Source organism: Myotis myotis, unplaced genomic scaffold, assembly GCF_014108235.1.
Source record: "Myotis myotis isolate mMyoMyo1 unplaced genomic scaffold, mMyoMyo1.p scaffold_m19_p_13, whole genome shotgun sequence".
NCBI lineage: Eukaryota > Metazoa > Chordata > Mammalia > Chiroptera > Vespertilionidae > Myotis > Myotis myotis.
In genome coordinates this window covers 49,035,636-49,060,918 of record NW_023416317.1, presented here as the reverse complement: position 1 = coordinate 49,060,918, position 25,283 = coordinate 49,035,636, and the positions used below count along the sequence as shown (strand labels likewise).

The window sequence follows — 25,283 nt, the reverse complement described above, 5'->3', positions numbered from 1 at the left end:
CTGTGCGGAGAGGCCGGCGTGAGGGAAGGACAGAGAGTGGGAGCCCAAAGCTGCAGGCCCAGCGGCTGCAGGAGTCGGAGGGGCACGGGGCTCTCACGGGGATACCCTGGGGTCTCTTCTTCCTTCGGAGAGTGGAGGGCAGGGAAGGAGGAGTACGCTGGGCAGCTGCAAGGCCAGCTCAGCTCACAGTGACAGGGGAACTGTGATAGAAACTTCCTTTCTCACTGCAGTGAAGTGAAGCCATGGCTGGTTTTAAGCAGATTTCAGAGTGAAGAAAGCAGACTGGCGCAATGGCCCCAGAGCACAGAATGCCCTGAAGTACTTCCTTTGTGGCTTGCCGAGAGTTCTCCCCTTGACTTGGGAACTGCAGGGTGCGTGGCAGGGAGGGCAGAGGCAGGGAGGCCCCGGGCGCCAGGTGGGGTGTGGTGTTACCCATGGCTCTCAACCTTCGCCGCACCTTAGCATCTCCTGCGGTGGTTTGGCCCCGCCCCCAAACGGAAACCCATCCCTGGAGGTCGAGGTGGGCATCTCCACGGATTCCCACAGCCGGACCTAGAAGCGGCCCCCTGCATGGGAGGCAGGGGTCATTGGTCCAGCTCTGCCCCAGACTCCTGGCACCTCTTCCAGAACCCGCTGATCGCAGAGTTGCCCAGGGCCACAGCTGAGAAAAAGCCTCACTGAACTTGTGTCTGGACTCATTCATTCAGGTGTGTTCCAGGCAGGCCTGCTCCCTCCCAGCCCGCACCCAAATGCCGACTGGATGCCCTGGCTCTTTCCACAAACCCCTGTCAGCACAGTAGGTGGGTGATGGCTGTGTGATCCCCAGGCTGTGCAGCATCCGGCCAGCCCAGCTAGAGAGGCTGCCCCTGCATGTCCAGTGAAGGGTGGGCAGCTTCCGGAGCCACCCTTCCTCCCTGAGAGAGGAGCAATGGCTGGAGGGGCCCAGATGAGAGCTGGGGTGCAGACCACACCTACCGCCTAGTCTGATGGAGCGTGTGTATTTCAGTCCTCATCGGGACAACAGAAGATGCTGACTCAGCATCACCCCGGTTGGCTGTCTGTTCAGTGGGATGAAGGCTGCAGGGTCTCATGCTGTCGAAGGCAGGAGGCTGCGTTGCTGGCGCCTTGTGTGTAAATCCTGCCTCTGCAAGGAGCGGGGAAGGTGCCACGGCCCTAAACCCGCGTTTAGCTCTGGCCCCGTGTGCGGGAGACAATTTCATACCAACTTGGGACAACTTATTTCCCAGGGAGGGCCGGCTGGGTGGAGCCTGCATTCGATCAGTTTCGCTGTCATTGGTCCTCAAATAATCTTCCTGGAACCTCAGTCGGGGACCCGACATTACGGGAGGCAGAGCGGTCTCTGTCCCACCCAAATCATAGGGTGGCTTCCCTTTGGCCTGTTGTCTATAGTTGAGGTTCCACTGATACTTGTTTTGAGAAAAGTTTCTCCCCCTTTAAGCAGTTTGACAGCAACCCCTGCTGTGCAGAGTCAGGCCAGCCTGGCTCTTATCTCAACGATGCCGATAATGTGGAGCCGAAACAATAACCAGGGTGGCGATGACAACATTAATAATAAAATGTCACGTTCCCTCAGGAGTGAAACGTCCTGTTTACTTCTGGTGAGTGGGGAAGCTTTAGGAAGGCCTGTTATGGTGCTCCGGCTCCTAGAGGACATTGCATTACAGTAAGTCATAGTGTTAGTAGCGTTTGTCATCGGTGCTGTTTTTCCTTCTCTGTCCCATGGAAGTCTGTGTATAAGGCTCTGGACGGCTGCCCAGGCCCTGACTCACCCAAATGCAGCACACAGGCCTGGGCCATGTGGGTTGGTGACAGCCCTGGACTCTCTGCCAGCCCTGCCTGCTGCCCGAGATGTGCAGTGTCTCTCTGTTCCCCTCTCGGGCACCTCACTCCTTCCCTGGCTCAGAGGGTCACTTCCCAGCCCCTCCCGTGTCCCAGGGGCCCCCTCTGGAGTTTCTGTGCCTCCAGCCTCTCCTCTCAGCTGGCTCATCGCCATCACATGAATCATCCCACAGTTGCACACATGCCTCTGGCCTTCCTCTCTGCATCTTCTCTTAACTTTCCCTGAAGCTAGACCGCCCTCCCTCCCCCAGCTCTGGCTCTGAGTGCGTTCCGTGCTGCTTGATACCTACTGTGCGCTAGGGGACACAGTGTATAGTAGGCCCGGCCCTCAGCAAGCTTATTTTCTGATAGCGGGGAGGAGACGTGTAATCCTAGCATTACCTGGCAGAAAGCCACGAACCACAAGAGAGGTGGTCCAAGTGCTCGAAGCATCGCTGGGGCTCTCGCCTCCTGTTGGGCATCCCTTAAAACAGGCCCCTCGTCCTTGCCCTTCCCGTGGGAATATTCTGATTTTAAAAGAATCCCATACAGCCACTTTGCGAGACCCTGTGGCAGTTTCTTATAAAACTAAACATGTGCTTACCACCCAGTCCCTCAGTCTTGCTCCTTGGTATTCACCCAAAGGAACTGAAAACCTGTGTCCACACAAAAACCCACCCGTCAATGTCTACAGCAGCTGCAGTCACCATTGCCCAAACCGGGGAGCAACCAAGATGTCATCATCTTCATAGGCGACCGGATCAGCAAAGTGCGGTCCATCCGACTGATGGAATATTATTCAGCACTAACAAGAAATGAGCTATCAAGCCATGGAAAGACATGGAGGGACCTAGGCCCGGCAGGTGTGGCTCAGTGGTTGAGCGTCAACCTATGAACCAGGAGGTCACGGTTCGATTCCCAGTCAGGGCACATGCCTGAGTTGTGGGTTTGATCCCCAGTAGGGGGTGTGCAGGAGGCAGCCGATCAGTGATTCTCATCATTGATGTTTTTCTCTCTCTTTCCCTCTACCTTTCTCTCTGAAATCAATAAAAATATATATTTTTAAAAAAGACATGGAGGAACCTTAAATGTACACGACTGAGAGAAGCCAAGTCTGAAAAGGCCACATACACTGTATGGTTCCAGCTGTGTGGCATTCTGGAAAAGGCAAAACTATGGAGACAGTAAGATCGGTGGTGCCAGATGTTAGAGGAGAGGGAGGGGTGAGGAGGTGGAGCACAGAGGATTTTCAGGGCAGGTGACATAGAGGGTGAGGAAGGAGCCCCCTGATTTTCGGGGGGCCCTTGCATGTGGCTGGAATAGACACATCTGCCAGCCAGATGGGGCTAACAGGGCCTTTGAGGCAGGGCTCTGGTTCGGTCTCTCAAACCTGCCATCGTGCGGCCTTCAGCACGTTACAGCGTCTGTCCTTCTGGGGCGCGGGCTGCAGAAAGGGGTGCTGGCTCCTTCCCTTGAAGAAGACCCAGCCCGGGCCTGGCAGATGCACTTATTTCCTAAAACGTGACATTGGCTTTGGTTGCTTTTACTACCAGAGGAGGAATAAATGTATTTCCTGCCCACGTGGTGCTTTTCTGTCCATTTACCACAGGCCACAGGGATGACATGGCTCCCCACCTACGTGGCTCCCTGGGGGACCTTCCTGACTCTGTGACGGGCGGCCCTTCCTTGCTTTGTGTCTGTGGGAGACGGTCAGCGGTCAGCGTGGTGAGAGGATGTCAGCCAGCCCCCAGGACGGCGGAGGAGGACTAGCCCGGGGATCAGAGCGAGTGGGGGCGGGGCCGGGTTGAAGCAGTAGGTCTCAGCCCTCAGATCGGGAGGAAGCCAGAAGACCGCGTCGCTGGCTGGCTGCCAGGAGGGGAGGAAGGCCTGACGTGGGGAGATAACTTAGCAGGAAGCCCGGGGCCTGGCGGTTGTCTGAGTCCACTTGAAGGCGCTGTCCATTCTGCCATGCGCTTTGCGAGCAGGAGTGGGACAGCCGTTCTGCTCTTACTCCCCAAACCACATGCGCTCACGTCTTCACTGTGAGTGGACAGCATCCCACCCACTCAGGCGCTTGGTGCTCATGCTTTCCTCCCTGGCATGGGGTCCTGAAGGCCGGTCCTCTTCCTGGGCTCACCCGTGGTCCGTGGAAGGGCTGACCATGCCCTTGACCCTCAGGGCTCCTCTGCCCTTTGCAGTAACATTTCTACAGTAGGTTCAGCTGGGAAGACGTGGTGTTGCCCCTGGGGGCGGTTTCCTTCGCATTGGTGAGCAGCTATCTTCACGTTTGGAGGCACCATCCCATCTGCTCGGAGCGAGCTTCGGTTGCTGTTGATGAGCCAGCCTTTGTTGCTTGGAAATAATGAACTCTAGGCAATGATTTGCAGGCAGAAGAGTTCAAGGCGAGATGGACGTCTGTTTGCAACTTACTTTGAAATGCATCAAAAATAAATGGGCCCTGGCCGGTTTGGCTCGGTGCACACAGCATCAGCCTGCAGACTGAAGCGTCCCAGGTTCGATTCTGGTCAAGGGCACCTACCTCGGTTGCAGGCTCGATCCCCGGCCTTGGTCGGGGGCAACCAATTGATGTGTCTTTCTCACATCGATGTTTCTCTCTCTGTCTCTCCCCCTCCCCTCCACTCTCTCTAAAAATCAACGGAAAAAAATATCCTTGGGTGAGGATTAACCACCACAACAAAAAATAAGATGGATAGTTGGGTTGATGGATGTTAACAGTCATAGAATTGGGGTGGTGGGCGGACGTGGGGAGGGTGTTCCTGGATGATTCTTTCAACGTTTCTGCTCATTTGAAAATTTTCATAATGTTAAAACTGAACTACAAGTTGCCTTCTCTGGAGTTTTCAATAAACGAACTCCCCCCAGAGCCAGTTTCCTTGGCCGACACCGTCAGGCGGCCTCGCGCGCTTTCTCAGGGAGCTGGCTGCAGCGCGAGGGCCCTGGGCTTGGCGTGTTCTCCGTGGACCTGTTGGGTTGGTGCGAGTGAATTTCTGAAGGTGGTACCGTTAGCTCATCATCTTGGGGTGACAGGAACTGTGACACACAGGGCTTTTAGCGCTGTAGGCAGAAGGCTGGGGATTGGCAGCCCGGGGACAGCCCGGCAGATCGGAACCAGAGTTAGAGCAGGACGCCCGAGCCCCTGCTGACCGAGCACGAGAGCTGGTCGCCTGCTGGATGCATAGATGTGTGTACACAGAATTGATTTTTCAACAGCTTAACATCACACCATCTACTTAGACATATTCAAACCTTTTTTGAGACTACACCTTTTTTTTTTTTTTTTTACCTGCCCTTACAAGAATTATTTCTTAAATACAGACACTGCAAAGAAGTAAAAGCAGTCATAAATTTACAACCTGAAGAAACACCTCTTTATGTTTTGGTATATTTCCCTGGAAAAAAGAAATGTGTGTGTGTGTGTGTCCTGCATTCTGTATGTAATTGGTGAAGCTTTTTGCTTGCCTGGGGTGGGGGGAGTCCTTTGGAAGAGGGGCTCCAGGGCCTGCTTTCTGGGGACCAGCCCAGAGCCTGGCTGTGGTGGTGCGGCTTCAGGTTGGCCCAGACAGACCGACAGGGGGAGGCCCTGGGGCCTGGGAGGTCTCGTAGAGCTCCCTTCAAGCTGAAGCAACTCCTTGCTGAGTGCAGTGACGTTAGCACCACCCTTTTTATCTATGTGCCTGTTTCCCGAGCATCCACCAAATGAGGGGCCCTGCGCGAAGCACTCGTGTCTCTCATGGTGACCCTGAAAGGGGCCCCCTCTCCCTGATGTATGGGTGATTGTAGATTGTGGCATTACATCCCAGGCCGGGTGTTTCCTGGCTTGCGGTAGTCAGGACAGGTGACTCTTCAGAACCCTTGGTTGCCAGGCAGCCTTCGCTGCTGCTCCTGCAAACGTGAAGGGCAGGTGGAGGAACCTCTACTTTCCAACTAAAAACTGATGCTCAGAGACCTTAGAGCAGTGGTTCTCAACCTGTGGGTCGCGACCCCTTTGGGGGTCGAATGACCCTTTCACAGGGGTCGCCTAAGACCATTGGAAAACACATATATAATCACATATTGTTTTTGTGATTAATCACTATGCTTTAATTATGTTCAATTTGTAACAATGAAAATACATCCTGCATATCAGATATTTACATGATGATTCATAACAGTAGCAAAATTACAGTTATGAAGTAGCAACGAAAATAATTTTATGGTTGGGGGGTCACCACAACATGAGGAACTGTATTAAAGGGTCACGGCATTTGGAAGGTTGAGAACCACTGCCTTAGAGCTTAACTCAAGCCACGTGGGAGGTGAGTGGGTGGACAGTTCCAGGTTGGAGCGGCTCTGTGACTACAGGTCCGCCGTGTCGCCTCAGAGCCAGAGAGCCGGAGGGAGGGAGAGACCCGAAGGACTTGGAGGGATGGAGGGTGGGCGCAGGGTGCCAGGCAGGGGAGCCCAGGAGCAAGGCTAAGAGCTAAGACCCAGCACAGGGGGGTGGGGGCAGGTTGGGAAGGTGCGGGCCGGACACTTCTGTAAGAAGTGAGGAGAGTAGATGGTAGTCCGTGGTTCCCACTGAGATTGAAAGGAAACCATTGAGCTGAGATGTTGCCATCCGTGCGCTCTGCATGTGTTCATGACAGTGCAGGGTTTTGGACTCTGTGCTAGAGAAGGTGGGAGACGCTGGGGCTCCGGCAGGAAGTAGCAGACAACATGGAGGCGTGGCAGAGCGGAGGGCAGTAGGGTAGGGCCTGAAGCCCAGCCTGGCGGCCGTTCCCTGTGGTGGGAGCACTGACCCTTGAAAGGCTGATGCAGGGCAAAGAGAGAGAGAGAGAGAGAGAGAGAGAGAGAGAGAGAGAGAGAGAGAAAGAGAAAGAGAGAGAGAGAGAGAGGAAAACATTGCAAAGGAGCGACCCATGGGGTGGGTGACGTGCTGCTTATGGGGAGGAGCATCTGGCTTTGCTCACTGGCTGTGTCTGACTCAGTTTACACTGTTTCCCTCTGACTCACCGGTGTGTTCTCGCCCTTGCAGGTTCCTGTGTGAAATGCAGCAAAGGGGTGTTTGGGGCCGGCCAGGCCTGCCAGGCCATGGGGAACCTGTACCACGACGCCTGCTTCACCTGTGCGGCCTGCAGTGAGTGTGTGCGGGGCGCAGCGGGGGAGGGGGAGGTCGTGGGGACCGTGAAAGGGAGGAGAGGGAAGAGCCTCCGTCCTGAAGATGCCGCTGGCCTTGGCCCTTTGTGGTCCCACCAGAAGGATGGCGCCTCCTGCGCAGGGTTTTGTGCTACCAGTACGGGGCCCATCACGGTCAGGTGACTGGTCCCCGGGCACCAGGCCTCGCCTGGGATGGACTTTGGCGAGACATTGAGTGGCTTCGGAGCGCCGCCTCGCCACGTCAGGCTTGTCATGCTGGAAACCTCACGCTCCAGTCCCCACTGCGCTGTCCCGTAAACCCCTGCCTGAGATGCACAGTTTGTGCATTGATCAGGACTCACCTTTTTTATTTTTTTAATATATTTTATTGATTTTTTTACAGAGAAGAAGGGAGAGGGATAGAGAGTTAGAAACATCGATGAGAGAGAAGCATCGATCGGCTGCCTCCTGCACACCCCCTACTGGGGATGTGCCTGCAACCAAGGTACATGCCCTTGACCGGAATCGAACCTGGGACCCTTCAGTCCCCAGGCCGACGCGCTATCCACTGAGCCAAACCAGCTAGGGCAGTACTCACCTTTGTAGGGAAAACTGTGGAAGGCTTGGAAACGGACCTAAGTCTCCTCGTGTCCTGAGTGGAAATGCTGTGGTCGGTCACCAGGCTATCGGGGCCTGGCCTTGCCGTTGAGCCAGGTCACACGCTGCAGGTTGCTTGGTCCTGCTGGCGACACCCGTGTTTCCCGCCGCGACATGCACTCGCCTGGTGGAGGGCCGTTGACCGTGGCCCTGTGGCGTCAACTGCTGTTGGTTTTGCGTCTGTTTAGCAAGTTTATTTCAGCGTTTCTTTTTTTTCTCTTTAAGTTTTTAATGAAAGTTGTACATAATATTACTTTATTCTGCATCTTCTCAATTGTGTCCTCCTTGAATTTTCCCTTTTCCTTTCCTGCGTGGCTTGACATTCAAGGATCCTTTTGCGGTCTTTGTCCAGTGTCAGTGGTGGTCACCGCCTGGCTGGGCGGATGCCCACGTGCGCAGGCGCACCGTTCGCTTCCTCCCGCCGCGCTCGTCCAGTGCGATGACGTATTTCTTCCTGTCCACCTGGGCTCCTTTGCCCGTTTGCTGCCCTTAGTGATGTCCTCGAACAACCTGAGCTCCGTCATCCTTTCGGACGGGCACGGGTCCACACTGCACTTCTGTCTCAGCTCTTTGGAAAGGGCAGAGCACACAGTCTTCCTGCGAATGTGGGAAGGTGCAGTGAAGTGCCTTTTATGGTTCCTGCTCCGGTCAGAAAGCACAAAGGGATGGAACCGCTGGCGCTTCTGCGGTGGCCGCAAAAGGGAAGAGACCCACACGCTCACTTCGGCGTTTCCGGTGTCCTGCGTACGTGTGCTTCTCCACAGTCTCCCGGTTATAACAGCTTACTGATTCCCTCACTCACTGACACGTTTCTGTTTTATCCATCTGTACAAGAGTTGTGCCAAAGTATTTCTCAATATTTGCTCTATTTTCCAGGGAAAAAGAAAATATTAATTAGAGGCTGTTTCCCTTCTCAAGCGATCATCATTTGAACTAAGACAGTTGCCGGGGAGTCCTGGCCAGGTGGCTCAGTTGGTTGGAGCCTCGTCCTGTACAACAAAAGGTTGTGGGTTTGATCCCCAATCAGGTCAGGGCATGTACCAGAGGCAACCAATTTATGTTTGTCTGATATCGATGTTCCTCTCTCTCTCTCTCTCTCTCTCTTTCTCTCTCTCCCTTCCTTTCTCTCTTAAATCAACTAAAAACATATCCTCAGGTGAGGATTAAAAATAAAAGAAAGCCCTAGCTGGTTTGGCTCAGTGGACAGAGCATCGGCCTGCAGACTGAAGAGTCCTGGGTTCGATTCCTGTCAAGGGCACATGCCTGGTTTGCGGGCTCGATCCCCAGTAGGGGGCGTTGCAAGAGGCAGCTGATCAGTGATTCTCTCTCACATTGATGTTTCTGTCGCTCTCTCCCTCTCCCTTCCTCTCAGAAGTCAAGAAAAATATATTAAAAATAAATAAGTAAATAAAGCTGTTGGGGAGGAGTATATTAATGAGTCAGTTGGCTCCTCCTGTGGCCGCATGACTCGCTGTCAGCTCCTCAATGGTTGGGTTTCTCTCGCTTCAGATTCTGACAAGCCCACAGGCTTCAGGAGGGTAGCTGGCGTGTGTGGGCGTTGGCTTGGTCCAGCCGTCAAGGCCCTTGTGGTCTGGTCTCTGTCATCGCTTCCTACTAACTTAGCAAGTCAAACAGCCCTCCTCCTCTCCACATCCGTGTCTCTGAACACACAGCTCCCTAGCATCTCCCCTCTCTACTCGCTCTGTACATTCAGATTCTGACCGGCCTTCAGGACCCAGCTCAGCGGCTGCCTTTTCCACGCGCCTTCCCTGTTCCCCCAGCCGGGAGATGTGCCCGGCTTTCTGGTTGGTGTTGTCATGGATGCCGTGACCACACGCTCCGTGACTCCGTGCCAGCCGTCCAGGCCCCAGAGCGGGGCTGCCGAAGGCACAGGGACGGGACTCCGTCAGAAAGAGGGTGTCCCGCATTCCCGTTTGCACGGGGCCTGCACACACTCCTTGGGCGTGTGAACACACAGCCGCCTCTCCACGCGGAGGGAGCCGGGGAGACCCAGGCCTGTGCCTGAGCAGCCTCTCTCAGCCGCCCGAAGGAATTGCCTTGGTTTGGTGGCTTACCGCTGCCCTGGAGCTGCTGCAGCAGCAGGAGGCCCGGGCGCCCGTGGCCTGGCTCTGCGTGGCCTGGCTCCCCGTGGCCTGGCTCCCCGTGGCCTGGCTCCGCGGGGCCTCAGGTGTGTCTGCGAACCTCAGCGTTGAGGGGACGGTCCAGCCGGGGTCCACCCCTCCTCGTCGGGGAAGAGGAAATGGGGGCCCAGAGACGGGAGAAAGTCGCTCAAGATTGGAGACCTAGGGTGGAGCCGGCCCAGAATCCAGGCTCCCAAATCCAGCTCAGCCATGCACATCCGGGTTTTTCCTGTTGGGGTGCATGTGTTTTCCTGTTTCCCGTTTCACTTATGAAAACAATCTAGCCTAAAACACCATAGAGGCGTGTTTCTGTAGGTACGCGCGCACACACCCACGCACACACGCACGCACGCACACCCGCTTCCTTGATCGTATTGATAATTTACTAACAAAATGCTGGGTCTTGTCCGCTCACACATGCATCCAGGAAAGGCCGAGGCCCCACTGACCTGACTGGCGAAGATACAGTGAGCTGCTTTTAGGTTCAGGCAGTTTGTTACTTTCGCAGACAACGAAACGAAGGATGTGCCAGACGTGCCAGCTGCCTGGTCCTCGTCCCACACACCGAAAAGGACACACATGGCCAGGCGGTTGCGGGACGCTGAGCAGCCAGTCCCAGGTGCAGCCCCGCCCTCATCAGAGATGAGAGCTGTCTCGTCTCAGTGACGGGCCCAGGGGAGCTGGGAGGTGCTCCGACAGCCTCTCACCCTCAGGGGAGCTGGGAGGGTCCAGGGTGTCTCCTCTGGGCCTTTTCCTCTGTGGAGGGTGCGGGTTCCTTAGGGCGCCCTGGCTCCCCTCCGCTCACAAGCAGCAACAACGTTAAGCTCACTTTTGGTTGTGACAACAGCATGGCAGCTGCAAAGAACATCTTAGAAGCTGAAACCTGCGATGTTACTGAAACTGGGGCTTGTAGTTGTATGTTTTCCCCTCGAGGCTTTGTCCAAATGTGTACAAATTTGCCCACAGGTCTCTAAAATGTTTAGAATTGTAATCGTAGCATCTAAAGCGTCATATCCTTTTTGGTTTACTATTTTGTCGTACGTTCCTCCACGTCTCCGCAGTCTTCATAGTAAGCATTGTCACCGTTGCCTAGTAACCGGGAGTTGTTCCCCGTGTTGTGACTTGGAGCTCACTTCCGGCCTGTGGGTCGTCACCCACAGCCCCCGACTGCCGTGGTGCATGCGTCCTTCTTCCCTTGCTGAAGCGTTTCCTTGGTGTTCGTTCCCAGAAGTGCAATGTGTGGGCGTTTCTGTAGTTTCTTAAAAGTCCCCTTCTTTCTTGCCTTGCTCCGCCAGCAGCCAGTGTGTTTGGTTGCCATGGAGACGTGTGCCCTGGGTTTCCCTTCTCCCCCCCCAACCCCCCCCCCGCAGGCCCTGCCCACCCAGGAGGCCGTGTCCCCAGCTGGCACACTGTGGAGCGGAAGGGAGGGTCCGTGCAGCGGGCAGGCATGGCCCTGGCTGGCGGCCACAAACCCTGTGTCTGGACACCGTGCGTCAAGTGGCCCGTCTGAGGGGACGCTGGCGCCCACCGGTGGCCCCGGGTGGAATGAGAAGAAAGAACGGTGTGCTGGGGTCAAGTGGAGCTCTCGCTGGATCCTTGCAGAACAGACTGGGGGACGAAGGAGGCAGGGCTCTGAGTCCAGCTCGTGAGATTTTGTTCACTTTGTAAAGACTCACCGAGCGCGTTCCCTGCTGGGTCCATGGCTGCTCTTGGTGTCCATGGCCTGAGCTGGCAGGTGATGGACTAGATGAGGGATCCTGTGTGCTTACCTCCCCGGGGCTCACGGAACAGGGGGCGCCCGGGTCCTGGGGGTGAGGATTATGCCGACAGGAATTGTGCCCAGTGCCGACCTGGCCGCAGAGGAAGGCCACCGAGGGCCGGGCGGGTCCACGCGGGACAGTGCTGGGATGTGCGAGTCAAGGCCAGACCTGGTGGCTCTCACTGCTGTGACCCAAGCTCACATCCCGGGGTGGGGCACACTGTGACCTGCCAGCCACACCTTGGGGGAAAAAACAACAACAAAAATTAAGAATAAAGACCATGGCCCATCCCACCTTCCAAAACCCAAGCATCCATACCTGTTAAGGACTTGCATGGATTTTACAGTGAAATCTCACACACTGAGACCCAGTCCGGGGAAAGGCTGTCCGAGTCAGTGGAACCCTGAAAAAGTGCCGTTTTCTTCCTTCAGGTCAATAAAACAAGGAGACATAGGCCCGGAGTGTGGAGCAGAGGTTCTGGTGACTCAACCAGTGGCCGGTGGCGCGTTGCCCAGTGAGCTGTACAGTCCAGGGGGCTCTGGTCAGCTGCTTCCTAAGTCTAAACACCACCCCTGAAATCCTGTTGACTTTATTGTTGACTGAAAAGGCTCACAGTCTGAAACGGTGAAGCCTGAATCAGGGAAGTCACCCTCAGGCCGCAGTAGGCCTGCCTGCTGGGAACGGTCAGCGCAGTGCTTATAACTATAGCCAGGCCTCACTCAATGTCACCGCGACTTTAAGCAAAATGAGGTCTAAGTCGGTGTCATCTTAAGCTAATGGATATAAACAAGAGTTACGTTCCTAAGGCACCTCTTCAGGGTCACAATAAAACGACATTATCCGAGGGCCTGATGTAGTTTGTAGGTGAGCTTTCTGGCTCATTGTCAGCCTGACCTCTCGCCGAGCCCTCCGCCCACAGTAGCTCCCCAAATCCTGTAACCAACAATCCAGTGCATTCAGTACTGTCATCACCCCCATTTTGCAGACGAGCAGGCAGTGGCTTGGAGCGTTCAGTTTGCTTGTGGTTGGCTACGTGGCGGTTAAGTACGGCGGCCAGCACTCAAGCCCAGGTCCGTGTGGGCCCGCAGCCCTTGCCGTCAGCCACTGTAATGTTCCCTTTGCTTCGAGAGAATGTGTGCTGAAGTCGGGAGCCAGCTCCGGGCATGGGGTCTTGCCACGACGTCTCGGATCCAGCCGCTGCCTTGGGGCTGGGGGACCACAGGGTCGAGTGTTCGGATGCTCTTGGGCTGTGAGTGCAGGTTGCGCCTGGGACCTGGAGGAGGGGAGACAGGAAGTGATAGCGGGCTGCACCCCGAGCAGAGAAATGGATCCAGGGCTTTGATCAGAGGTTCTCTTCCTTCTTAAGGCCTTTGACCCCTGAATTTCAGAGCCGTTGAGTCATCCCAGTATTTCTCATCCTAGTCAGTATTTCTGCACCAGCCGGGGGAGTCAGCTGGGTCTAAGGAGGAAGCTGAAGATCAAGAATATGAGAAAGGAAGAGTGGGCAGATCCCAAAGGAAATCAGCGGGCGAGGGAGAAACCAGGAAACGACCGAAATAGACAGCTGGGCCGAGGGCTGTGCGGGTCGGAAGAGAGCGGAGGGGGGACTTTGACTTGGCGTGCGGTCAGAGGCTCGTGTCCATCCTGGCAAACCCAGGCCCGCTGGGTCCCTGGAATTGGGGCAGGCTTGGTGTCTTAGGTCAGACTTTGTTGATGCAACCAGAGGCCACGCAGTCCCTGACGTAGAAGAACATCAGATGCTTCGTGCCGGTGACATTAATGGAGTCGGCGTTACTGACCTGTAGTGTGCAGGTAACTCCAGTGTGGCCTACATCATGAATTGCCACACCTGCATTCCAAGCACACGCGTGGTTTTGGGTGGGAATCTGCTTTCCTTTCCTGCAGTAATCCCAGACCAAGGCCGAGACCTGGTTGTACCCAATGTGTCACCTGCCACCCCAACCCTCAGAGGAGAACGGAGAGTGTGCCACATGCCAGGGGGCACCACACCCTAATTGGCATGAAGATGTTCTGGGTGCCTCATCTCAGAGCCAGAACCCTGGGGTTAGGGAGGAGGTCTGAACTTTACTCAGGTATCATAGACACCACTTGGGTGTCCCTGGCTCTCTCGTTTTGCTAAGAGCACCTCTTCTCTCTTAAATCCTGCCCCTAGAATCTTCAGTTTCTGTCCCAAGTCTGGCCCCTATGGTGGTTAATTTCATGTGTCAGCTTGATGTGCCATGCGGAGCCCACGTGCTGGATCAAACATTATTCTAGGTGTGTCTGTCTGTGAAGGTGTTTCTAGATGAGATTGACAGTTGGTAGACCGAGTAAAGCAGATTGCTCTTCCAAAACGGTGGTCCTTACCCAGTCGTCCGAAGGCCAGAATACCACACCGTGGCTGACCCTCCCACGAAGGAGGGAACTGAAGCTGGGACATCAGCTTTTTCCTGCCTTCATACTAGACCCACGCCGTCAGCTCTTACGGGCCTCCTGCTTGCCGACTGCAGACCTTGGGACCTGTCAGCCTCTGTAATTGTGTGAGCCAATTGCTTTTATAATAAATCTGTTTACACACACACACACACACACACACACACACACACACACACTTAGTTCTGTTCCTCTGGAGACCCTGACTAATACAGGCCCTTTCAAATTCCTTCTCCTTTCCCTTCCCTCCCCTCCTCACTTCCACTCTCTCCTGTGTTTCCTCACCAACAATTTCTTTTGCATCCCGGTCTCCATCGGCACTTGCACGCCTCTGACGCTGGTGGTGATATGAATCAGTGTTCAGGGAGTTTTGCTGTGTCTTCTCACGGCCCCCTCATTTGCCTCAGCTCCACGCCCACTTACCCAAGAGGAAGTGGAGTCCCAGAGTGGTCGCACGGCTGGTGCATGGGGGACTGGGGTCCCGCTCTGTCCTCGGTGGCCTGCAGTGTACATGCAGTGTACATTCTTCCCCCCGCATCCGTGGTCCTCACGCTCTACCGTGCGTCAGTCACAGCCGCGAGGAGCCTATCATGATGCAGACGCCCGGCTCCCCCGGCAGAGAGTCTGATCCCTGAAATCTAGAGAGCAGAGCCCAGGCACGTGCTCCGTGGGGAGCGTCCCAGGGACCCGATGCCACCGGCTGGGAATGTGTCCGTGGCCCTGCAGCTGCCTCTCCGTCCGCCCCTCTCTACCTTCATTTGGCCTCCAGGTCTTTGGCGGCTTTTCTGAACTCTAGACTCACATGGTCCCATGTGGCGGCCAGTGGCCATGTGTGGCTGTTGAGCACTGGAAATGTGGCTGTGGCGACTGAGAAGCTGACATTTTATTACATCTCACTTTAATTAAAGTTTAAATTTAGCCACATGTGGCTCATGGCTGCCGCATTGGGCAGTGCCCATCACTCTGCTAACCCAGAGCCTGCTTACTTGTGAGAAAGGGTCTGGTCCTGGCTGTGCTTTGGGGCCACCTAGTGGGGGCCGGCTGCTCTGGCTCGTGTGTCGGTGAGCGCGGTTCTGGGTCCTGCACTTGCCTGGAGCGCCCAGGGCAGCAGCAGTGATTCCAGGAATCTCCGGGTTAGTTGGTGGCTGCGTCACTGGCCAGATCTGGAGTGATTCCTGTGCCCCTGCCTCCTCCCTGCTTCTCAGGACGAGGTTGCTTGCTGCTTTCTTCCCCTCAACGTGCCTGTGGTCCCAACAAGTTATACCCACACGTGGGCCATCGCAAGAGACTTTCACGGGATTGTCAGGATCATGGAGACACTGTAGGTAAAGTGCCCAGTAAGTAGAAAGTGCGTCAAAGTGGACATTCCCTTCTCCATTCCCTGGTAGGAGGAGCTACGCTGGATTCCACGCATAAGTGTACACTCAAAAGGGGGGCTCACGGCACCGTGCAACCCACATGCGCTCAGAGTCACACAAACCCGGGTTCCCGTCCTGCCTGCTCACCCCCCGGGCGCCTCTCTGAGCCTCAGAATTTACCAAATGCAGATGACAATGTTGAACTCATGAGTGTTATGTTTCTCTGAAGAGGAAGGGGAACCTGGAGAGATGGGTGCAATCCTGGAGTGTCACTTCCAGTGGATTCCCAAGAATAATCAGTGCCTGCCTCCTTGTGCTGCTCCGAGAGATGGACATGGGGTGGGTTTTAGTTCCGCCTCCTTCTCTGGGGAGCCCTTTCCGCACTGAAACCCCGAGGAGGTGACAGGGAGAGACGTGTGGACTTCGTAAGAGGCACACGGAGGGACAGGGACAGAAAGGGGCGCTAATGATAAAGGGACGTGTGACAGTGTTTTTTAAACATTTAAAAAGCTTTTTTAGCCGAAACCGGTTTGGCTCAGTGGATAGAGCATCGGCCTGCGGACTGAAAGGTCCCAGGTTCGATTCCGGTCAAGGGCATGTACCTGGGTTGCGGGCACATCCCCAGTGGGAGATGTGCAGGAGGCAGCTGATCGATGTTTCTCTCTCATCGATGTTTCTAACTCTCTATCTCTCTCCCTTCCTCTCTGTGAAAAATCAATAAAATATATTTTTTAAAAAAAAAGCTTTTTTAATATATGCACGTTCTAAATGCAGTGCCTGAAACACAGAAGGCGATCAACAGATGTTAGCTTTTCTCTCCCACTGACCAAAGACAAACTAAAAAATTTCTATGTGGGACTCCGTGTCAAAACTTAGATGGTTTTTTAAAACTGAAGTAGAAACTGGGGCAGATCCAGGTCCACTCCTCTCAGGTCTGTGGGGGAGTCCTCAATTTTTAAAAAATGTATTTTTATTGACTTCCAAAAGGAAGAGGGAGGGAGAGAGAGAAAGAAACAAGAGAGCCACTGATTAGTGGCCTCTTGCACGCCCCCTACTGGGGAGTGAGCCCGCAACCCAGGCCTGTGTCTTGATCGGGAGTCAAACTGTATATAATCTCCTGGTTCATAGGGTGATGCTCAACCACCACTGAGCCACGCCGGCCAGGCCTCAATTATTTTTAAAATACTATATTTTTATTGATTTCAGAGAGGAAGGGGGAGGGAGAGAGACATTAATGATGAGAGATAATTATTGGTCGGCTGCCTCCTGCATGCCCCACACTGGGGATCGAGCCCAAAACCCAGGCATACGCCCCAATTGAACCGTGATCTCCTTGTTTGTAGGTTGACGCTCAACCACTGAGCCACACCGGCCAGGCCTCTTTTTTTTTTTTTTTTTTTTTTTTAATAAAGGAAATGCAGGAGCAGCTGCTAGGCCCCTTCCCTACCTCTGGACCTAGGACTTCTCAGCCCTGGGCACTGGCAGTTTTTTAAATGAACAGAGTAATACCTGCTTGTTTTTAAAGCTTGGGGCGGTGAAGGAAAGTATAAAGCAGCAAACAAAGCATGAACAGCCCGCAGCCCCTGCCGCGCCCCCTGGGATGCAGACACCATTATGTCCACACACAGGCACCGTCCCCTGGGCAGGTTCCTTTCTCATCTTTTTTCTTCGAATTTCTTCTTTACGTAATTGAAATGCACAATCTTTACATCTTTTTTTATTTTTCATATTATTACATAAGCATGTTTTTTTAAGTTAAAAAGTGTTTGGGGTTATCAATACATAATTCTAGGAAATTTTAATATAGAAATTATGAAACAAAAAGTAAAATTTCTCATTTCGTCTACCTGTGTACCTGATACTACAAAAAAGTTTCAAATATTGAAATGAATAAAGTGGTAAGTGAAGCTTCCCTTCATTACAGCCTGCCAATGCTGTATAATAGTAGATAAGTCTTTTTTTTTTTTAATTTATAAAATTGAAAGTGAAATTTCTCTGTAACGCTAGCTACCAGTAGTAACCGCTACTAGTTTTAGTGTGCAATCTTCCAGGTTTTTCTTTTGCACATCAGTGGTGTGTGTGTGTGTGTGTGTGTGTGTGTGTGAAGTTGCTGAACTGGGGTTGTGCTATAAATACAGTTGTCAGCTTGCTTTTTTCACTTACTAATGTATTTGAGTGTCTTTCTATAGTGTAAGCCTTTTCCAGTGTCACTGAAACACTTAACCGAATGGTATTTTAAATGGCTACATAATGTCTTCACATTTAGATGTGCCCTGTTTCATGTAGTCCTTCTCTAAGGCTAGCAATTTAGATCGAAGTAAATATTTATTCACATGTCAGATTCTTTCCCTAAGCTAAGAACCAGACTGCCCCACTGAATCAAAGATAAACATTTTAAAGTTTCCTTTCCAAAGAGAGTTTATCATTTTACACTCTCATCAGTAGCTCACAGAAATATGTCATGGCTGCAGTCACGACTGGGATCACTTTAAAAAAAAAAGTCTTTGTTGATAATCATAAGTGAAAAAGCTCTTGTTTAATTTGCATTTCTTAGACTGTGAGAGGGTTCAGCGCCCTGCATGCTTAATGATCTTCCCGATGATTTTTGCAACAGAGGTAATCCGCCCTCTATTAAAACAACAAACGGAATTCCCAGCCCAGATGCTTGGGCTCAGACTCCGTAGAACTCCCTGGGCCGGCTCCTGGGCTCAGAGCTGGGGGCTCAGAGCTGGGTGTCTGCCCCCGTGGGTGGGTCAGAAGCCTCACCTCTCTAGGACGGCCGGTGCGGGGTTTCAGGCGGCCTCTGGCTCCCTCTCGTGGCCTCACCGGCAGCTGCAGCCTCACCTCCTTTCCTATCATCCCCGTGGGAAATCCTGGAATGAAGAAAACTAATGAAACTTAACCTCCAAGGCTGCCGGGGGGGTTCTGTTCGTGAACTCTGACATCACGGAGTTGTAAGCACTCGTCTTGTTCCCCTAGTTTAGCAGAGTCAGGAGATACTTGCGAAGGTTCTAGGACCTTCTAGAAGTGAGGGTAACTAACATTTGGTCTACATCTGAAGTGTGTGAGCGCACATACAGTTTTGCAATCATATACGTGTGTGAGTTTGTATATCCAGGTATATGCACACACAGTCACACGTACTTTTATACCTCCCTCCCCTTTTAAAGAATTTTAAGTATGTCACTGGGTCCTTACATCTCTTTTTGAAAACAATCCTTTTTTATGGCTGCCTAATAGAATAGATGCTGTCGTTTATTTTATAAGAATTAAACGCCGCTCATTTCTCATAGATGTTATAAATGATGCCGGAATGAAGAGCCTTTAAACAATTGAACTTTGATTATTTATTGTCTTGCAGTAGAATTTTTGGGTCAAAATCATCTGAACTTTCTAAATTCTATGAATATTTCATACCAGATTTTCTCTCACAACCTTGCTCCAAGAAGGGGTGGAGGTGGGGGGAACATAGGTGATACTTTCAACAATAAACACTTAACTTAAAAACAAACAAACACCCTCGTGGCGGGGAATGTCTGCCTGCCAGTGTCATTATTAGTGCTGTTCTCGCTAACCACTGCTGGTCTGACTCAGCAAGGGACATTATTTTAATTTGAATTTTTTCCCTTAGGCCGGAAGCTGAGAGGAAAAGCCTTTTATTTCGTCAACGGCAAAGTGTTTTGTGAGGAAGACTTCCTGGTGAGTTTGACCCCCAGGCCTCCCTCCCCACAGTCCTGCCAGAGCGGGGGTCAGGGGTGGGGTGGGGGGGGTGGGGGCAGCACGCGGGAGGCCCGGCCGGGAGAGGAGGGTGGCCGCTCTGCTCCCGAAAGAGGCCCTGACCCTCCTTCTGGAGATGCGTGGGGTGGCCCGTGTGCCCGAGGCAAACGACAAGCCACGGAGCTTTGTGCTTTGAAGGGACTTGAGGGTCACTCGGCCTGTCCTCTTGTTGCTTTGCCCACTTCTGCCTACTCCATCCCTTATCCCAAAAAAACCTCCGGACTGGGATGCAGGCCTTCCTCACGTCTCCCTCTGCCTGCCCTCCACGGACCCAGCCTCCCCCACGCATGCACAGTCCCTCTGTGTGCAGCCCTGTCACCTCTGAGGCCAGCTGCTGACATCCCACCGCCCACAGGACAGTCCCGGCTGCCCCCCAGCTCCTCCCACTCCACTTTCCAGAAGCAGAAACATCACCTTGCCTTGGGTCCTCACCTCGGAGAACTGTGTCCTAGGTTCCCCCTGTCCCCTCCTTCTTCCCGCCGGTCCCAATGCAGCCACACACACAGCCTCGTGCCACCAGGCCCTCCCTGGGCCTGCTTAGCTGGCAATGGCAGCGTGGCCCAGCCCGGATGGCCCGGTGCCCTCCTCCACACTATCTGCCCGTGCACCCGGCCTTTGGGTGCACCCCCAGGGTGAGAGCATGTGCAGAAAAGCTGTCCGCGTCAGGAGCCTGCCCCTCCCAGCCTGTGACTCACTCATTCTGCACTTGCCATGCTCTGCCCGCCGGCCAGCCTCCCTTCCTGCCTTAGCTTGTGCCCTCTCCTCTGCTTGGAATGTCTTCACCCTTTCTTTGCCGGGGTAACTCCCGCAGCCTTCCTTGTCCCTCCTGCCCCGACACGGGCTCGCCTCCTCCATGCAGCCCCCCACCCTGGCAGACAGTTAACACACAGCATCAAGTCCCTTTACAAGCCTCCCCCTCCGGACTGTGGAGACTGTAGCCCCTCGGGAGGGATGAGCGTGCTTCTCCACCTTCAGGCCCTGAGATCCGAGCTCAGTGCTGAGCATAGAGGGCGGCCGGGAAAGGGAGCTGAACTGAGCCTGCGTTTCAGGGCTGAGGACTGTGAGACCCAGAGACCCAGAGGGGCCGGGCCAGCTTCCTTGTGTGGATGGATGCCTGTGACTCATGTTTGCCGGGCACAGACACGCACACCCAAGCTGGCTTAGGCCAAAAGGCAATTCACCCCAGCAAGGCCCCCGGGAGTCATTTTCTCTTTCTGGCCCCGCCTCGAGCTCTCTCTGTGTGAGTGTCAGACTCGGGTGGGCCCTAAGCGATGGCCTGATGGGCGGGCCCCGCGTTCGTTCAGAGCCTGGCCGGGCAGTGCCTGGGGTCTCCATGGCTCTGGTTGGGTCTCATGGCCATCCTTGGGCAAAGTCATTGGTGCTGGCGAAATGCGAGGCTCTGATTGGCCGGGGCCGAGTCTGTGCCCCACCTTGGAACACAGTAGGGGGTCAGTCCCACAGGAGTGGTGGGGTCCCCAGTGAAAATGCAGAGCTGCTGTTACCCCTAGAACGGGAGAAGGTGCCAGACAGCAGAAGCCACAACTGGTGGGGAGTTGCAGAAAGTTTCCCTTTTTCTTCCCCACCTTCCTTTCCATGACATTTCCCCCGTTAAGTAATATTTGCAATATCGAAACTCTACTATCTCCCAGGGCAGGGGTCCTCAAACTTTTTAAACAGGGGGCCAGTTCACTGTCCCTCAGACCGTTGGAGGGCCGGACTATAGTTTAAAAAAAAAAACTATGAACAAATTCCTATGCGCACAGCGGCAGCAAAAACACCCGGCGGGCCTGATAAATGTTTTCAGCGGGCCGCATGTGGCCCGCGGGCCATAGTTTGAGGACCCCTGTCCCAGGGTGTAGTATCTCGTATGTTTTCTGAAGAGAGTTCCTCGTTTCTTTTAAGACTCCTGCTGCTTGTGTGTGTGTGTGTAAGGTAGATAACACTTACCGGGTTTCTTTGAAGCTAACTGTAAAAGGCATTGGCCTTTTAACCAGAAACTGACTTGAATTTGAATCCTGTCCTTACCCCTTAGAGGCTGTGTGACCTCGAGAAGGTCACGTAACCTCTCTGAGCTTCCCTTTTGAGAAACGGTTAACATGTATGCTGCAGAATTGTTTTAGGATTCATTGGAGTGGTGGTCTCAAACTTGACCATGCATCAGAATCCTTCGAAGGAAAACACAGATTCTGGGCCCCACCCCCTGAGTTTCCAGTTGGGCTGTATATCCTAATCATTTGCATTTTTTAGAGTTTGTAGGTGATGCCTGGGAACTCCTCTTAGAACGGCCTGCTGGGATTCAGGCCTCTCTGCCATGCCATGGGTGCCCAGGGCAAGTGGTATTCGTATGCGTCATGGCTTTTGTGACAGAAATGATTCCATGAGTCATCACACAGCTGTGTTGTCCTCGGGGAAATGACAGATTCCTGAGCAGAATGACACATCTTTCTGAGAACGGCATTGTTATCCTCATGGTTGGCCGGGGAGAGGCTGGATCCCTCGGCCCTGCCTGGGTTAACTCTCTCTCTTCTTTCCTCTGCAGTACTCTGGCTTCCAGCAGTCAGCTGACCGGTGTTTTCTGTGTGGCCATCTGATCATGGACATGGTGAGTAGGATCAGCCAAACAAGATAAGAGCCCGGTGAGAGGGGGAGGCCTGCAGAGAACAGAGGAATTAACCACGGAGAGCGGTGTTTCCTAGCTCGACTTGTGGTTGCAGTATTTATTAACATCTGGTTGTATGGAAAGCAGACCCTATGCAATACACCCCGTTCGATGTAGCAGGACCCACAATGTTGGCTTGCATGGGTATTCGCATCCGCAGCCCTCCAGTCCACACAGTGTTGTGTTTCCGATGATCCTCTCTGCCCTGGGCTGTCCGCACGCTGGCCTCCCTCTGATTTCCTGTGATCCCTGCAGCATCCTAGCTGAGACGTCCAATGGAACCTGTTTTTACTACGGAATTCTCAGCTGCCTTTGAGTCAGGCGCAGAAAGTTAGATAAACACTGTGTTTTTCCCCTTTTGTTCTGCCTGGCTCAGTCTGTTCCTAAAACTTAATAAAAAAAAATATTTTTTTGTTGTGAATCTTCACCTGAGGAGATTTTTTCCATTGCTTTTCAGAGAGAGTGGGAGGGAGGAAAGGAGAGAGGGAGAAGAAGAGAGAGGGAGAGGAAGGGAGAGAGGAGAGAGAGAGAGAAATATAAACACTGATGTGAGAAAGACACATCAACTGGTTGCCTTCTGCACCTGCCCCAACCTGGGACAGAGAGAACTTGAGACCCAGGTATGTGCCCTTGACGGGGAACAGAACTGGAGACCTTTCGGTGTGCAGGCCAACACTCTAACCACTGAGAACACCAGCCAGGGCCTAAGATGAATTTTTGAACCAGGGGAACAAGGAGCAAATTTTATTCATTCTGTTCCTTGCTGAGCCACTGGCTCTCTGAGCGAGTCCTGGGCCACATTATCTTTCTCTCTTCAGTGGAAATAGTTCCCCTTCCTGGCCTCCTTAGAGCAGGGGTGGGGAGCCTTTTCCTGCCAAGGGCCATTTGGATATCTATAACATCATTCATGGGCCATACAAGATTACCAACTTAAAAATCGGCCTGCTGCATTTGGTCGAACATTTAATTAGCTCACCCCTGATGCCTTGGCAGGGCCAGACCCAATGATTTCTGAGGCCTTACGCGGCCCCCAGGTGGGTGTTCCCCAGCCCTGCCTTATAGGGTAAGGCTGTGGGCCTAAGGAATACGGAGTTCTTATTCTGTCTCAGGATCAGGTGCTCACCAATGCAGAGTGGCCCTGGAGGTTTTATTTAATATACTAGAGAAAATGACATAGAACTTCGTTTTAGGTGTAAAGAGTTAAATCTCTTTTTACTGATCCATTCATTCCTTTCAGGAGAAGGGAATTGCTAAGTGTTGCCTTTAAAAAAACAACAACAACCATTTTTATTGAGAAGCAACTCATGGAGTGAAGGACACACACACCCCAAGTATGCATGCAGCTGGGTGAATTTTTACACTTGCAGATGCCCACGTCAGCACCTCCCAGATCAGGACGTAGATCACATCCCGCAGTCTGCACCCCAGAAGGTTCCTCCCTGGCCCCCTCCCCGTGCAGATCCCCCTCCCACAGCGGTCCCCACTATCCTGACATCTCGCGCCTCCGATCTGTTTCGCCGGTCCTGGAGCGCCGTGTAGATGGAATCACACAGTGTAGACTCCTTGGGGACTGCCGTTTCTCACTTGGGAAAACGTTTTTGAGATTCATTCGTTGGTGGTTACCTGTGTTGGTAGCGTAGGTATTTTCCTTGCTAAGTGGAAGTCCATCGTAGGGCTATAGCAGTTTGCTTATCCGTTCTCCTGCTGGTGGGGTTTGGGTGGTTCCCATTGGGGGCTTCTTAGGAATAGAGCTGTGAACACTTTCAGGCATGTCTCCGGTGGACATGAATACTCATTCCTGCTGGTCCAGGGATTGCACTTGGAGAACCACCGACTTAAGAGGAACAATGCTTTATCTCACTGAACAGGAGTGTGGAGGTGGGCAGTTCCACAGTGGGTGAACCTGGTTACGTGCTGATGTCACCAAGGACATTCTTTCCAGCTCTTCTCCCCTCCCCTCCCTTCGCGTCTCAGCGCTATCCAGACTTCAGGGTGGCCTCTTACAGTTCCAGGTGTCACATCCGGGTCAGTGACACTGAGAGGAAGGAGGTTTATGGGCTTTCTCTTCTTTGTGTTTAAAACAACAACAACAACAAAAACAAACAAAACAACAACAACAACAAAGAGGCTTTGCTTGCACTTGGATTTGAGATAATCGGCCGAGTCACGGCTTAGCATGCCGCAGGGTCAAAGCCGCTGAGAAGGAGTTGGAGGTTTTCTCCGAGCTCTGCATTTGCACGGGGAATTTCCTTTAACCTTTCCACGTACTCGCTGTTCCCCAGATCCGGGATGGATCCTTTTGTGGTCCTACTATGCGCCATTTCCTACAAAGAACCATAGGCTTTCTGACAGGGAGCCATTGAAATTCCCTCCCGGAGTTTTTATGAACTCGGGAGGAAGGTCCTGTTTGGCCTCCTCCCGTTTATACATGTGACTGCACTAGCTTTCCTGCCCGGTCGCCTCTTGACCGTGGTCCACGTGAAACTTGGTGTGTGTGCCTCGCGTGGCGTGATTGTTCACGTGGTCCCTCCGCCTGATGTTCTCCCTTCCTCCCCATCATCCCGCTGAGTCCCGCCTGGTCCTTTGTGTCCCCAGATCCTGCAGGCCCTGGGGAAGTCCTACCACCCTGGCTGTTTCCGCTGTGTCATCTGTAACGAGTGCTTGGATGGGGTGCCCTTCACTGTGGACTCAGAGAACAAGATCTACTGTGTCCGAGATTACCACAAGTAAGAAGGGCCGGGAGCCGCACGTGTGAGCCACGCGATAGGCACACAGCAGTGACAGCAGACACCTGCTAAGGCTTGTCTACAGGCAGCTTGTCCATTAGCCCACAGCCCGGCAAAGGCCTCATGATTTGAGGGGTGGAGCAGGGGCCTTGGAGCTCAGCGATGTCTGTGCAGACAGAAACTGATTAAAGAATTGTGTTTACTGGAAAACAAAACACCAAAACCCCAGATCACATCCTCCAGGCCCTGTGGCTCCAGCTTTGCTAACTTAGACGGCGCCGGTTCAGCTGGCTCCACCCTCGGTGTGCCTGGGCCTGTACCAGGCTCCTCAAGGGGAGAAAGCAGACAGTCAGTCTCTGTTCCGAGTAGAGCGAGGGGCCAGATGTGCTCATTAGCGCTGGGGATGGGTCCCGAAGAAGCCTGAGGAAGCGAGTCCCAGTGAGCGAGCCAGGCCCTCTGTCCAGGGCTGGAGGGGGCAGGGCCGGGCTGGGAGGAGGGCTCCCAGGAACCCTGGGCCTTGCCCTCCAGAAGCACAACCTGCAACTCACGGCTTCTCTGCTCTCCCCACAGGGTGTTGGCCCCCAAGTGTGCAGCCTGCGGGCTCCCCATCCTTCCACCTGAGGTGAGATGCCCCTCAGACCCGGGCCATCCACGACAGGAATTTCTCCTGGGGTCATTTCCAGGCTCTGTCCCTCGTGTCCTCCCCAAGGAGCCCCTTTCTCTTTCGCCGGCTTCCCCAGCCCAATGCCCTGCTGGTGCCCTGTTTGTCCCCGCAGTCAGGGCAGACTCTCCGACGT

At 53.6% G+C, this 25,283-nt stretch overlaps 1 protein-coding gene across 6 annotated transcripts in view; it reads left to right on the top strand.

Moving 5' to 3' along the window:
* Positions 1 to 25,283, top strand: part of LIMD1 (LIM domains containing 1) — a 45,519-nt gene that overhangs the window by 14,829 nt on the left and 5,407 nt on the right. Inside the window, exons 2-6 of one of the 6 annotated variants that reach the window (XM_036333083.1) lie at positions 6,875 to 6,976; positions 18,956 to 19,023; positions 21,641 to 21,703; positions 24,356 to 24,486; positions 25,057 to 25,108. In XM_036333083.1, coding sequence (XP_036188976.1) covers positions 6,875 to 6,976; positions 18,956 to 19,023; positions 21,641 to 21,703; positions 24,356 to 24,486; positions 25,057 to 25,108 — 416 coding nt within the window. Of the gene's footprint in view, positions 1 to 6,874; positions 6,977 to 10,281; positions 11,009 to 18,955; positions 19,024 to 21,640; positions 21,704 to 21,920; positions 22,182 to 23,527; positions 24,327 to 24,355; positions 24,487 to 25,056; positions 25,109 to 25,283 lie in introns of those variants that run through there. The other 5 variants (XM_036333081.1, XM_036333086.1, XM_036333084.1 and 2 more) reach the window with 5 other exon arrangements.